The 15,418-nt window shown below is 43.9% G+C and overlaps 1 protein-coding gene across 5 annotated transcripts in view; it reads right to left on the bottom strand.

Moving 5' to 3' along the window:
* Window positions 1-4,894: 4,894 nt before the first annotated feature.
* C2CD2 (C2 calcium dependent domain containing 2) overlaps window positions 4,895-15,418 on the bottom strand; it is a 102,450-nt gene continuing 91,926 nt past the window's right edge. For 2 of the 5 annotated variants that reach the window (XM_075593687.1, XM_075593686.1), the window contains exon 15: window positions 4,895-9,324. In XM_075593687.1, coding sequence (XP_075449802.1) covers window positions 9,098-9,324 — 227 coding nt within the window. In that variant the 3' untranslated portion in view covers window positions 4,895-9,097. The other 3 variants (XM_075593691.1, XM_075593689.1, XM_075593690.1) reach the window with 3 other exon arrangements.

The following is a 15,418-nucleotide window of genomic DNA, read 5'->3' as shown; positions in this document are numbered from 1 at the left end:
TTTATTGGTCCATATTTAAAAAACGGAGGTAGGTACCCTCCTACGCGTTTCGTACCTAAATGGCACTTTATAAGGAGTCTTTGATCAAGGAGTCTCCTTGATAAAGTGCCATTTAAGTACGAAACGCGTAGGAGGGTACCTACCTCCATTTTTTAAACATGGACCAATAAAGATCATTATTTTTTTACTCATTTTGTTTGGGACCCACTCCATTGGCTGTGCGCTGAATCATTTCTATTTTGATAGACTTTTTGCAAGTATTATGCACACTGTGAGAGAGCCCTCACTTTGACACTGTGTTTCTGGGCATCCCTGTATATTATAGCACACTTGAATGTGAGGTTTATCACTACCCCTGTTTGTATGGGGTTTTTCACCTAAGTAATATAAATCCATTATTTTTCATATTCCTTTTGTTGCTTCCCTTTTTTTTTATGATTTGAGTGCAGGGAACTACAGATTTATATGTATTCACAGTCCAGGGGGAGCATAAAGGGAAACAAGACAAAAACACAACAATAAGATTAAAGGGTATAACGGGCAACAAAAGACAGCTTGGATTGCAGAAAATCTTCTGTCTTTGAAGTGGTGTTATTCTCCAATCGCAGCCAGATGAGGAGGTATGGATAAGAGATAGATCCATAGTGCAGATTAATGGTAAAACATAATCTTTATATTGGTACCCAAAAATGCACACTTACAATAAAAAACCGTTAAAAAACGCATATATCACCAATGTGATCAAGGAGAGTTGATGTATGCCGTGGCTCACCCCCCGCCTCCGTTCAGCTTGGTGGTAAGACGCTTCCACGGTCAGCTCTCTGCTTCCCGGTGACTTTCTGGGGATTACTTCCGTCTCTACCTCCAGAGCGTCGCGTCACTTCCGGTTTGGGCTTCTGGGTGAACAGTCAATGGCAACTCGTCTCTCCTCCTCTGGGCGGCTTCCACTCAACGCGTTTCGCCAATCAGATGTGTGGCTTCGTCTGATTGGCGAAATGCGTTGAGTTATTTATTATCACTGTATTAAGAGTGGTCACTTTTAGTTTTAGCGCCTGTTTGTCACTGTCACTTAGCAACTACAGATTTATATACATTATTCTGTAAACTAGTACGATAAAGGACAGATTGAGAAAGGCAACATGGCTCTAATATAAGTTCCTGTCAAGTAAATGATATACAGTAAGGCCCCGCTTCTTCTCGGCGCCCCGCTTTTCGGTGATCCGCCGATATGGCGGTACCGAGAAGGGGGCCGCCATGTCGGCGCATTACGGGCCAGTCCGGGGTTGCGCATGCGCAGAACGGGCCGGTCCGGGGTCGCGCATGCGCCGAATGTTTTTTTTGCAGATGTTGCACATGCGTAGAACGGCACATTGCCGGTCTGCGTGCGCACATAACGAAAATCGCCGGTTCCGCTTCGCGGCGGGTCCTTAGAACGGAACCCGCCCCATGACTAGGGCCCTCCTGTATCTGAATTTGCAAAGTCTCATCCTTCTAGTTAAGTGTAAATAACTCCCCCTCATCCCCATCTATTTCCTAGCTAGGAGTCGGTTATTAATGGCGATATTGGAACGTGTTGGTGAAAGACAGATGAGGATAAAATACAGTTATGCCTCTTTTAACATTAACGTAACATAAAACTGATACCTGAAGCCCTTTGCTGCCAAATGTCACAAGCCCTTTGGGGAATGAAGGGGGCAAAACAAGCCCATTGCCCAAAATGTGGTGCTGTCCACTTCCAACCGTAACAGGCTTATAGCAGTTGTACCAATTCTCTGCAACGTCCAATACTACAGACTAATCATTACGTTTTGCTATTTAATGCAGTGTCTTGTTTACATACTGTAGTGCCGATGGTTATTCTAAAACAAACCAGTGGCAATCACCAACAAGACCCAGGTACATGCTGGGTACATGCTGAAACATTTCAGTGACATTTCTGCAGAGACTAATGGCCCTTCGGATTAACAGCAGGGGTCCCTGGCAATCCCATTCAAATTTAATGGGACTGCCAGGGACCCCTGCTGTGTTAATCCGATGGGCCATTAGCCTCTGCAGAAATGTCACCGAAATGTTTCAGCATGTACCTGGCTAGTTTAAGGCAAGTTTTAGAATACTCGTTGTCTCGTCTGTAGGTTTTCCTTTACTGTAATAAACTAAATGACAACAATAAAAAGCTTGTATAGTGAAGGTGAGACAAAGCAACAGGTTAATAAAACTTTTATTAAAATCTTACATTTCATTAAAAACAAAGTCAATGATACATCTTTTTCAGAGCATTGCACAGAACACATCTCTTAGAGTGTAAGCTCTGCAGTCAGGCGTTGCTAACGTGAGCTATATATTTGGTGCACTTCTCGTATTACAATTCCCTGTATTTTAGTGTCAGTTCTGTGAAGCGCTGCTCACATCGCTGGCACCGTATCAATATGTACAATACACAATCGGAAAGGAGTGTGGCGATAAATGCAGTCGATTTGTAATGGGTGAAAATACAGTCAAATTCATCCAAGTTATTTTCAACAAAAAGGATATGAAAACAGCCAGCTGCAGTATTAAGCAGCACGGACACATTCTTGACAGTGTAGAGACCTGCAGATGTTAATTGTCAATAATTTAAATCGCTTGTCTTGCTGTCACATTTTACTATCAGAAAAGACCTGTGATGCAATGCTGTGGTGTAGTGGTTGTGTGTTCATTTTGGATACAAAAAGTCATACATGGATATCCTGCTTTGACCACCACACTTTGATAGCGTACAGTTACCCCCCTGTATATTATTACTGGCATGCATGGGAATCCTATTCAAGTAAAGGAACACACGTGGAATCTGTTCTATGCGTTTAGCCTGATAAACTGTGTATTTTGGGGGGTTTAATTCTAGAACTGATCAGTGATCTGTGTGTTTTTTTTTAATGAATACATTTGATGTGATCTATGGTTTTAGGAGTTGCTTTTTATATCACTTAATAAAGACAATGAACCCATAAGCTCATCTGCCACAGGTCTGACCAGTGACTTGCAGCGGTTAAACTAAATTCTGACAGGTTTAAAATTAATGGGAAGCTAAAAAGTATGTGTCAATTTACAAGCCATTACCCAGAATCCTCGTCTGCAGTTTAACTACTGAATGACGTGACAATGGGATAAATTGATCTGGTTTGGTGGCCTAAACCATACAGTTGCATTCATGGGTTCTTTTGTCTTTGCTGTACAGTACCTATTATACAAAGGGTTTAATCACTTTGCCCAACATAAACGTATTTTGTCTGGTTTATTTTTATTCAGACTAGCTGTGATCTTGATGTATGAGGTTTTCATAACCATTTTTTAGAAGTGACCTGTAATTTGAGGTTTTTCCTGACAAACTCACTCTGTTTTAACAGCTTACAATGGACAGTTTTTAACGATCAACTTTGTCAAGTTTTTTATTTTGTCCTTCAAACTTGACCCGCTAAGATTTTGCTCTGAACCTGCCCATCTCCTTTCAGAGAGTTTAGCATTAGCAAGCGTCCAAAAACCAAAGTGAGCTGCTGAGCGTGGCTCAGCTCTCCCCAATAACCTTTTTTTTCCCCCCTTTTACTAGTAATTTGTTTGAAAAATAGCTGAAATGTATTGATCACTAGGAAGCATTTAAATCTGCATTCAATGTACACACAGATGTATTAACATGCCTCAATCCAGAACAGTGACAATGATCCATGATGTTTGATATAATAAAGTAAGATCTGAAGAACTAAGTCGTGAACAGACCAGCAAATGGGAATTTAAACCCGGGGCGGCATCAGTCTAACACTGTGGACCCGGAGTAATTAGGCCGTCGGAAAGGCTAAATTCCAGAATTGCGTTTGAACAATATAAGCTGAACTTAAATAACACCCCCTAGTGTAACTAGAATTTTTCTTCACATTTAATATGACTTAATGATCCACCAGTTGCCATATTCACAGCATCTTATGACTAAGGCAGGGGATGGCCAACTCCAGTCCTCAAGGGCCACCAACAGGTCAGGTTTTCGGGATATCCCTGCTTCAGCATAGGCGGCTCAATCAGTGGCTCAGTTGAAGACTGAGCCACCTGTGCTGAAGCTGAAGCCGCAGTCACTGATTGAGCCGCCTATGCTGAAGCAGGGATATCCTGAAAGCCTGACCTGTTGGTAGCTCTTGAGGACTGGAGTTGGCCAGCCCCCGGTGTACACACACACATGCGAATGATGCATCGGTTCGGGAGGATACCCGGATGTCCTCCCAATTAGTGTTACGAATGCCGTACACAGATCTCTATGGATTGTATACGGCAAGAACCGGGTGTGCAACGTATGTGTATATAGATATGGCCAGGGCTGATACTCGCTGCGCTTATAGTGCCGGCGACAGCGAAGCGATGTCGCGTCGAGACAAATGCATTGCCGCCGTCGCGTGCGCTTATAGTAAGCGCGACGGAGCGATGGCTGGAAGTCACCCCAATTTGATTTTTCCAGCGACCGCAGCCTGCCGTCGCCGGCACTATAATCGCAGCCTTACAGGGGTGGGAACAGCTGGCATCACTTTCAAGGTGGCTTTTGAAGAACAGAGTTGCTCTTATTCTCATTTTGAAGGGAGGCTGGTTTAAAAAAAAAAGAAATACAATAAAGTTAACACCACTGCTAGTGCCAGGCGGGATTTGTCTCCAACCACCAAATATTGAGGCTCGGAGTAACACGTCCCCCAAGACCACGTGCTGCTCCTACTGCCCGGCACCATTACCAGAGATAGTATAAAGAGCAGGTGTCTCAAACTCAGTCCTCAAGGGAACCAACAGGCCAGGTTTTATGGATATCCCTGCTTCAGCACAGGTGGCTGAATCAGTGGCTCAGTCGAAGACTGAGCCACTGATTCAGCCACCTGTGCTGAAGCAGGGATATCCATAAAACCTGGCCTGCTGGTGGCCCTTGAGGACTGTTTGAGACCCCTGATATAGAGCACATGTTGTTTGTATCCATATTCAGTGACTGTGGTGTGAAATCTGGTAATGATATCCAGTGTATTATACCATGAACCTGCCAGCGCACACAGAGGCTCGTACTGAATATGCTGTAACACAGCCCCCGTGCTGAAGAAGAGATGGGCTCTATTCAAATGAATGGGAATACAATAGTCCCCAGCGTCGAGGGAAGTTGCTTCACAGGATGCCGAGTAAAGGCCATTACCGGTTAACCTTTACAGTGCCGCCGCCCATCCGGCACGTACGCGTCACCGCTCCTGGAGCGATCACACGACGCGCTCAGGTCTGGGATGGCGGAGACGGTGGACGCCCCCAATTCGGTTTGCAGTGGGGGTTGTTGGAAAGGTCACCAGATCTGCCGTTAGAATCACGGCAAGTACTCGTAACGGGACTAAAACCCCCGGGGCGGCCAACTCCAGTCCTCAAGAGCTACCAACAGGTCAGGTTTTCAGGATATCCCTGCTTCTGCACAGGGGACTCAATCAGTGGCTCCGTTTTCGACCAGCTTCAGCACAGGTGGTCAGTCTTTGACTGAGCCACTGATTGTGCCACCTTTGCCGAAGCAGGGGTATCCTTAAAACCTGACCTGTGGGTGGCCCTTGAAGACTCAAGTTGGCCACCCCTGGGTTAAGGCAAATAAGGAATAGCTTGTATTTCATCACCGTGACGGTCACATTTTTGGTTCTCAAAGGGGCCCTTTATCATTTGGAGACTGAAACACGACTCATTACTAAGGCTGAGTCCCAGCTGGCGCTGAGCGCGCTCATGCTTAGAGCATGAGCGCCGGGTGTCCTGCAACTTGCACGAGCGCGCGGGGGGGGTGGGGGGATGGGGCGCGCATTGCGGGCTATCGAGCAAGCGCGAAAGTATAAAAAATGTATTTACTAAAGCGCCGAGTGTGTGCAACATGTATATATATATATATGTATATATATATATATATATACATGTAACCGCGCCAAGCTCAGCGGGGACGCAGCCTAAGGGATAAGATGAGCTGCGGGTTTTTGTTTTTTTTAACCCTTTGTGCTGTCATTTACCAGAAAGCGTGCGAGTAGATGACACTGCAACCTCAGCACAGACTGTGAGTCTACAATTCCAAATGATCTTTATAAACCAAAACAAAAACTAAGGATAATGCATTTTTTTTTTTTTTTTTACAGTTGCACCTTTAGCATAAGAATTAGTCTGGGAAACCGCATGTAATTATCGCCTTTGCCAGCAGTTCAAATGTAAACTTGAGAAGAAAAAAATAAAATTAATATTCCTATTCACCTTATATTTATACTGCATTAAATAGTATATAAAGTACATCATTTGCATAATTAATCATTTCTTATGGCTATTAATGCTACTTCCGCAACAAATTTATACAGCAGGATACTTAAGCCCCGCCGGGCCGGCAATGCTTTGCAATACACGGCAGGCCCATCAGGTAGCTCAAGGGTTAATCAGTGTTGAGTGCCTGTTACCAGAAGACAAATGATACCTGCTTTTCGGAACACGTAACGCGCCCCCATTTACACTCTTCTCACACTACATTCAATACTAATTCCGAGCAGCAGCCCATCCGAAACTCGCGCCCGCGTTCTAGACACTCGTTGCCGAAAATAATTATTTAAAAAAAAAAAAAAATACTTAAAAACAAAACCGCACGAATCTTCACTCAACGCGGCCGATAAGCTCTCCCCGCGATGTAAAGCAAAGTGCCGCAGAGCGCGGGCCGGGTAGGTTTCGCGTTGCCGCCCTTCTGGCGGAGAAAGTGTTCGGCAATCAAGGATCGGTTTCATTTTTGGAGCATTTGGAAATATTTTCATCTAGGGCAGGGGCGGGCAACTCCAGTCCTCAAGGGCCAACCCCGCAGGTCACGTTTTCAGGATTTTCCTGCTTCAGCACAGGGGGTTCAATCAGTGGCTCAGATTGAGCCACCTGTGCTGAAGCAGGGAGACTTGTTGGTGGCCCTTGATGCCTGGAGTTGCCCACTACTGCCCATGGGGCTATATAGAACTTTTTTATTTTGCATTTAAAATTCCCCAGAGCCCAGGGTAGTGTAAAGGTGCATAGAGATTAAAAGCAGGATACGCTCAGAGGGAAAACATACAAACACTACTCGTTACTCTTATAGGCTTCGGGGTGGATTTCTGCTTTTAAAAAGTGACGGTGCTGCTTGGCTCTTCGCTTGCAAGTTTTACATTGTAGGTGCAATTAGTGGTGAGGCTTAAGATTGTGGATTTGTTAGATAGCAAAGGCACAGCCCTAGCTAACCACCTCTAAGCCAGAATATGCCGCCATGCAGGCTATCCGTGTCGGATATGTTAAAAAGCGGGTCACCCGCCGGCCTGAAAGCCCACGCCTGAAGAGTAACATACAACAAGTGACATGTCACCGAACACAGAGCACGTGGTTCATTAGACGGCAGTGAGGAGTGACGTTACAAAGCTATACTGAGCCCATTCTCGCCACGGATCAGCTTCAGTGGAAAGATGACTGGACATGGTTTTGCTTTGCAGAGCTTTGTCAGCGGGTCATGTAGATGCCGAACACGTATATTTAGTGCATATATATATATAGTGCATATATAGTGTACGCTTTTATTCCTGACGTTTGGGAGATTTGCTGCACAGTATGTAAGATATGTGAATTAATTTCCTGATGATCAGTGTATATTACATGCCAGAGGGGAGCAAAGTCTGCTAGCAAACATGTTAAAGGTTGACTGCATGTACTAATCATACATACAACAAATATGTTATCAAATGGATGCATATGCTACATGTCATCAATACACAGCTTGTTTTACAAAGCTTAAGGCTCTAAGCTTTAACTAACAGCTTTCTTATCTAATGGCTCTGCGTTGTGTATCACAGTGAGAGGTATATGTGCATACACAGATGTGTTTATTATAGGTGTGTGTATCTATACAGGCATTACCCCGCATTAACGTACGCAATGTGTCCAGAGCAGGTATGTAAAGCGAAAATGTACTTAAAGTGAAGCTCTACCTTTTCCCCACTTATCGATGCATGTACCTTACTGCAATCATCATATACGTGCATAACTGATGTAAATAACACATGTGTAACAGGCTCTATAGTCTCCCCGCTTGCGCACAGCTTCGGTACAGGTAGGGAGCCGGTATTGCTGTTCAGGACGTGCTGACAGGCGCATGCGCGAGCTGCCGTTTTCCTATTGGGCGATATGTCCTTACTCGTGAGTGCACTTAAACCGGGGTATGCTTGTGTGTGTGTGTGTGTGTGTATATATATATATATATATATATATATATATATATATATATATATATATATATATACACACATACTGTATATATTTTAAAGGGGACTTGTGTTGGGTACAACTATACATGTGCGTGTCTCTATGCATGTATATATATAAAATATATATATACATACATATATTTATTTATACATATACATACACAGAGATATAACTATTTTTCTTGTACTAGCCTGGTATTTCTATGCTTCCAGTAAAAGCAGAGTATACAGAGTAACCTTGCATGGACATTACAGGTAGAGACAGACGCAAAGCTCACTTCTTTTCTTTGATCCTGCCTTTGCTGGCTTTATGCCTCCAGTGTTTATAGGATTTAGGATGGACTGCTGCTTTATATACGGCACTCATTCCATGCATAGGGAAACTTGCATAAGTGACACTGCACTCTGTTACCTGGTGATAGCTTCACTTCTCCAGAGGCCCGGGCGTGACGGGCACTTCTAGCACGGAAGCGTTAACACACGATTACTGCCAAGAAGCATATTGCTACTAAAGCCCTAAGCCTAGTCTAATGAACGAGACAGTCTACCTTCCGGCAGCTTGCAGAGTTACAGGCAAGACTTCAGAAGTCTTTAAACACCTTCGCTGCTAAGAGGTAAACAGCTGTCTTATGGTTTTATGGGTTTCTACAACCTCACAGTGTTCAGCTAAAAGGAAGAAAGAAAAAAAAACATTTTCCTAAGTTCACTTAATTCACAGGAGATGACAGATACACCTTCACATGGTCTGCTGAGATATCCTGACGTAAGTCTGAGTGCAGAGCCTTTCCACGCACAGATCCTGATCCTGATATGCGTCTGGCACCGTGCCGGGCGTAGGTTTAATGCTCTGTCTCCGTGGGATAGTTCGGCGCTCTGCTCTTGCTTTTATTCTTTGGGAGTAGCTTCCGGGTTAGGATTCGGGACAGCGTTGCGCCTTTCTTGCGGTGCTCCTCGGATCCCGGCTGTTGCAGGTAAACCAGGTCGTTGTGGGACTGGCTCATGCCGGGGTCTTTCTGCTGGTGCCTCCGGCGGAAAAAAAGCTTGGCCCCTTTCTGGAAAAATCCACCTGCAGGAAAACGGAAATTAATATCCGGGAACCGTGGAATTCGTGCCACTATGGCAGCTGGAAGAATAGGTTCTACGGCCTGTTACCTGCAGCTTTTCAACCGCTAGACTTGGTTTCAAATAAAACATTTGCTGTAACATTCTTCAGATATATACAAATATATTTGAGGAATTGGGATTTTTATGTGGATGCTTTTAAAAATGGCCACCTTTTGTGATTCTGCGTAAACTACGGTGTATGTAACTTAGCTCTGCACCCTCTGCAGCGGATTGGAGCCCCCCGTCTAACCCTTAGCAGACGGTATTTTATATTTGGTGATATTTGTTATTTTGCTTTCCTACTTGTGGTCCCCAATTCTTTGAGAGTTACGTTCAATGATGAAATAGTGGCTACATTTCGGAATTCTCTGAATCTATTACGACTAAAACATGTGTTTCTAGTGAGAGGGCTGCATATTAAAATGCACACGGGCTTAATATAGAAAATGGTACATTTACACCTCAATCTGTTTTATACCACAGAGCTTCTCGTTTAAATTCTGACTAGATTTTTAAAAATAAAAACGTATACCATTTATTAAAAAAAAGAAAAATCACACAAATTCTCAGCGTGAATTTTTTATCAGATCCGATCGTTACTTTGGGAAGTAAAACTTTACAAATTGGCCGGTGACTACAGATAAAATGAAAACGAGACATTGACTACTTCTGGTTTGGAACCGAAAGGATATTCTCCGTCGGTGTAATTATTGGTCAAACGAGAAGTGTCCTCATTTGTATTTAACAACGGCCAAGTTGGTTTAAACTATTTTTACAACTTAGGGAACACCATGTATAAAGAAGACCACATTTTAGCCCATATTCAATGCTGTGAAGACATTTTCCCCATGCTGGATGGAACAAAAATGGTCTCCAACACAGAAGACAGCTGTACAGTATATTAATTAGGGGCCTTTCATGTAGGGCAGGGGAGGCCAACTGCAGTCATCAAGGGCCACCAACAGGTCAGGTTTTCAGGATATCCCTGCTTCAGTACAGATTGCTCAATCAGTACCTCAGTCGTTGACTGTGCTGAAGCAGGTATATCCTTACAACCTGACCTGTTGGTGGCCTGTGAGGACTGGCATTGGTCACCCCTGGTTTAGGGTGTTTCCCATTAAATCGTAATATGAAGATGGGGGGGGGGGGGGGAAGGGTGAGGGGGGAGGAAATGAAAAGGAAGAAAAAAGGGAAAAATAAGAAAAGGAAGAAAACACGCTATAGACAAGATTACACCTTTAAAGATATATTACTGAAAAAGTTCCAAGTAAAGTTAACCTTTGTACTGCAAGTCTCATGATCAATTCCAAATCTAAATGGTACCAAGGATAACTGAATCCACTTAAGTATTTTGACCCTGTGTCTAGATCGCCCTGTAAATACTGACTTATAAAGGCAGTCAGCAGAGTTAGCATAAGCCAAGGGGTTCCATAACCCTTCCATCCTACTACAGTATGAAAGCAGTGCTTGTCACTCTGGGGTCTCTGTACCATTGATGGGCATCAAAGACCTTCGTTGTGTCTTCTGAAGACTAAGATTCACCTCAGGCAGCTCTCTCTGGTGCAGTCTGAATTTCCCATCTCTGCTAGAAGCCCGTTTTAGATACATGGGATATGGAAGAGGAAATCCGCCCTAAGTCTTATGTCGTTGTAAACTAATAGTAAAAACATGTTGGTTTAAAGAGAATGTGAGTGCCATGTAATGTTTAGCAATAAACATTAAAAAAATAGATGTGAAAGATTATGTATAAGTGGAAAAAAAAGGGGCGAAAACAGAGTTATACAAAAATGACCATGATGAAAATCCAAAAAAGGTAATAAAATAACCAATATAGTGTCCGATGGATATGTGATAATAAAGTATATAAGATGGAATCACAAAGAGTTTGAAACACATCCAGTATGTCCAGGTGTAGAATGGGGCAAAGTCGGGTTGTAGCAGGACAGGAAGCACAGTGCAGACAGTATGTTTCCATGGCTGCACAAGAGAGAGTTTGGGATCTTTTTGTGTGTAAGAGAGTCACAATGTTCCGTACTGATCACGGATACGCTCATGGCAGCGGGCTACGCTGTGTACCAAGATTACAAGAGGCTGGTGCGTGTGCGTGTACAATACGCGGAGTGATGAACTAACCCAGGGGTTCTCAGCTCCAGTCCTCAAGACCCCCCCCAACAGCTCATGTTTGAAGGACAGCCCTGCATCGGCACCGGCGGCTCAATCAGTCCCTGCTTCAGCACAGGTCGCTCAGTCTTCATCCTGTGCTGAAGCACGGATATCCCGAAAACCTGACCTGTTAGGGTGTCTTAGGACTGCAGGTGAGAACCCCTGGTGTAACGCAATGCAGAGTAACAGAGTATACTGTGTGGTGATCCATCAGAGAATTACATGGGAAACTGAAAGACTGTGTGGTGTGCGGTTGTACAAAATAATCATGGCCTGGCACATTTTGCACTTGCACACGCTTTTTCCCGGCTATGACGGAGAGCTTGTGATATTGGGACCTTTTGACATTGATGCTGCTTCTCATCTCGACCGCTGCCTGCAGGAGAGAAATGTGCTTATACTTCCTAGAAGCCAACTGCACCATTCTCCCCGATGACCTGTATTTGCACACGCAATGACTAATCTCACAATGTGCATCTCCTTTCTGTTTGCACGGCGGAGGAGTTAAAATCGGCCTCGAACAAGGAAATAGGACAATCAAAATGTCAGAATTATTAGATAAGAACAAGAAGTATATAAAAAGGTACAGGGAGTCCTCGTTATCCAACGTTTCACTTTACAACGAATGGCATATCCAACCCTTTACAATGCAACCCTAAGGGCCGTTTTTCGACTCCGGAATGCGTTATCCGACGCTCCCCGCCACCGATTAACATGGGACTCGCTTTACAACGGTGTCACTATCCAACGCTGCTTCCAGAACGGATTCCGTTGGATAACCGAGGTCTACCTGTATCTGCACTTGTATATACTGAGCTTCTGTAAATGGTATGGAAAAGTATGAGAGCCCATGCAATAGAGCTTGATAAGTGCCGAGTGCATTACTAACCTGGCACAGACACTGCAACAACCTTTGCAGACATTAAGGCCTGTATCTTCTAAGCAGTGCTATTCCATAAGAAGCCAGAAACCTTCAGGTACCATAAGACACAATATACAGTCCATTCAAGCAAATGGGCCAATCTATGTCTTCTTGCACTGAAAGGTTCTTATAGAATAGCACTGCTTAATAAATATGGGCCGTGATCGTCACTGGGAACCTCACCCACAAGGTTCCTCAAGGACATCGGCTTTAAAAGACACTCGGTCTAAATATTTTAAAAATAAATTGGGGAAAAAAATAAAGAAATAAAAAGAAATCAACTTACTGTGTAAGCAATTAATTCGTGTTGGTAAAAAGGTCCTCTTAAGTGTACAGAAGGAATGGTAAGACAGATGAAAGTCATGAAAAACGAGAGATAAAAGGAAAAAAAAACTGAAATGGTGAATAAGGAAAGAATGACAATGTGCGTTTCGCAGTACGGACAAAATGAAACATTACACCACTCGCGTTTTGCTTTTTCTCCCCAACGCTGCTTTTTCATTTATAAAAATCCAACCTCGACTTTTTGCTTTCTTTATAGGTGTTACCACAAGTCTTTGATCTAAGTAATTGGATTAGTCTTTGGGGGAGGGGGGTTGTACTTGTTTAAAGGGGAAAAACAAACAATAAACATGCAGTTTTCAATCCTATTTTTTCCTCCAGCATTTCCCGCAGCATCCTGCAGTCAGAAAAAGAAATATAGAGAGATACTATTGCCGGCATGTTCTTTGTCCCCCAAAAGCCATTTGCCCGTTGACTGAACATAAATTATTTGTATACATCGATGTAAATGTGTTATTTTTAAAAGGTGAATTGACGCCTACAAACATGATAAATATTAATGCTATAATTCACTTTCCTGGAATCACCCAAATTTCTGTGTGTTTAACCCTTAAAGCAGCAATCTGTTCTGCTCCATTTTTGGGGGGGGTATTTTCAGGGACCTTAACAGCCAAATTAACCTCAAAATCTCCCAGACAAGAATATTTGTCCGGGAGGACAATATGGCTGCCAGGTCAGCCGAGGCAAATAAAATACAAAACTGACACTGGATCACCAACAGAACCCGAGTTGTCGGAGGTCTTTCTGCTGATGATCCTGGCAATTATACTTATAGGTTTTTTGTAGGAAGCTAAATGTTACCATCAACTGGGGTGTCCCTAGTGCTGGGAGCATCACGGTTGAGATTCGTGGGTTCTACCGAATCGTTTAAAGTAAAAAAATAAATATACATTGGGGGGGGGGGGGGGGGGGTAGCTGCACTGAAGCTGCCGGCTGTCCTTAATTGAGCATGACTGTCACCAATTACTACATAATCTCCCATCTCAAGATGGTTCGGATGGCAAAATAAGTTACAAATTCAGGCTGCCTTTGGAGATTCAACCGAGTAAAAAAACAACAAAATCAAATGCAGCCCGAGATGCGCAAAAGGAAGGAATGAGGGGAAGGAATGAGGAGAGAAAGGAAGGAATGAGGAGAGAAAGGAAGGCGTGAGGAGAGAAAGGAAGGAAAGAGGAGAGAAAAGGAGAGGAGAGAAAGGATGGAATGAGGAGAGAAAGGAAGGAATGAGGAGAGAAAGGAAGGAAAGAGGAGAGAAAGGAAGGAAAGAGGAGAGAAAGGAAGGAAAGAGGAGAGAAAGGAAGGAAAGAGGAGAGACGGGAAGGACAGAGGAGGGAAGGGAAGGAATGAGGAGGGAAAGGAAGGAATGAGGAGAGAAAGGAAGGAATGAGGAGAGGAAAGAGGAGAGACGGGAAGGAATGAGGAGGGAAAGGAAGGAATGAGGAGAGAAAGGAAGGAATGAGGAGAGAGGAAAGAATGAGGAAAGGAAGGAAGAAAAGAGGAGAGAAAGTAAGGAATGAGGAGAGAAAGGAAGGAGTGAGGAGAGAAAGGAAGGAGTGAGGAGAGAAAAGGAGAGGAGAGAAAGGATGGAATGAGGAGAGAAAGGAAGGAATGAGGAGAGAAAGGAAGGAATGAGGAGAGAAAGGAAGGAAAGAGGAGAGAAAGGAAGGAAAGAGGAGAGAAAGGAAGGAAAGAGGAGAGAAAGGAAGGAAAGAGGAGAGAAAGGAAGGAATGAGGAGAGAAAGGAAGGAAAGAGGAGAGAAAGGAAGGAAAGAGGAGAGAAAGGAAGGAAAGAGGAGAGAAAGGAAGGAAAGAGGAGAGACGGGAAGGACAGAGGAGGGAAGGGAAGGAATGAGGAGGGAAAGGAAGGAATGAGGAGGGAAAGGAAGGAATGAGGAGAGAAAGGAAGGAATGAGGAGAGGAAAGAGGAGAGACGGGAAGGAATGAGGAGGGAAAGGAAGGAATGAGGAGAGAAAGGAAGGAATGAGGAGAGAGGAAAGAATGAGGAAAGGAAGGAAGAAAAGAGGAGAGAAAGTAAGGAATGAGGAGAGAAAGGAAGACAAGATTTCTGGTCTCTATTCTATTAAGAGATTGTAGTGATGGCAGGAAAATGGTGCCCTAACCATTTACTACAGCAGGGGAGGGCAACTCCACTCGACAAAGGCCACCAACAGGTCAGGTTTTGAGGACATCCCTGCTTCAGCACAGGTGGCTCAATAAGTAGCTTAGTTGTTGACTGGCCAACTTCAGTCGTCAATGGCCACTGACAGATCAGTTATTAGCGATATCCCTGCTTCAGCACAGTTGGCTCAATCAGTGGTTCAGTCTTTGTAGCAGGAATATCCTGAAAACCTGACCTGTTGGTGGCCCTCGAGGACTGGAGTTGCCCGCCCTTGTACTACGGCCAAAGGCTGCTGTTCTTCTATGGACATCCTCTCGGTGTCCGTACTTATGTAAAACACTGGTAGCCCGAGGCTGTAAGCCTGTTTAAAAGTTAGCCACGACAGGTTTAAATATGCATATTAAAAGTGCTGCACACAATGAAGTTTTTATTAACATGATAAGAGACGTTGTGGATTTTTCCCTCTCTGGAAGCGTTTAACTCTCTAACCCGGCATAGCTCCTTCTTCTT

Source organism: Ascaphus truei, chromosome 3, assembly GCF_040206685.1.
Source record: "Ascaphus truei isolate aAscTru1 chromosome 3, aAscTru1.hap1, whole genome shotgun sequence".
NCBI lineage: Eukaryota > Metazoa > Chordata > Amphibia > Anura > Ascaphidae > Ascaphus > Ascaphus truei.
Note: the sequence above shows the minus strand (reverse complement) of the source record. Positions and strands in the feature narration are given on the sequence as shown.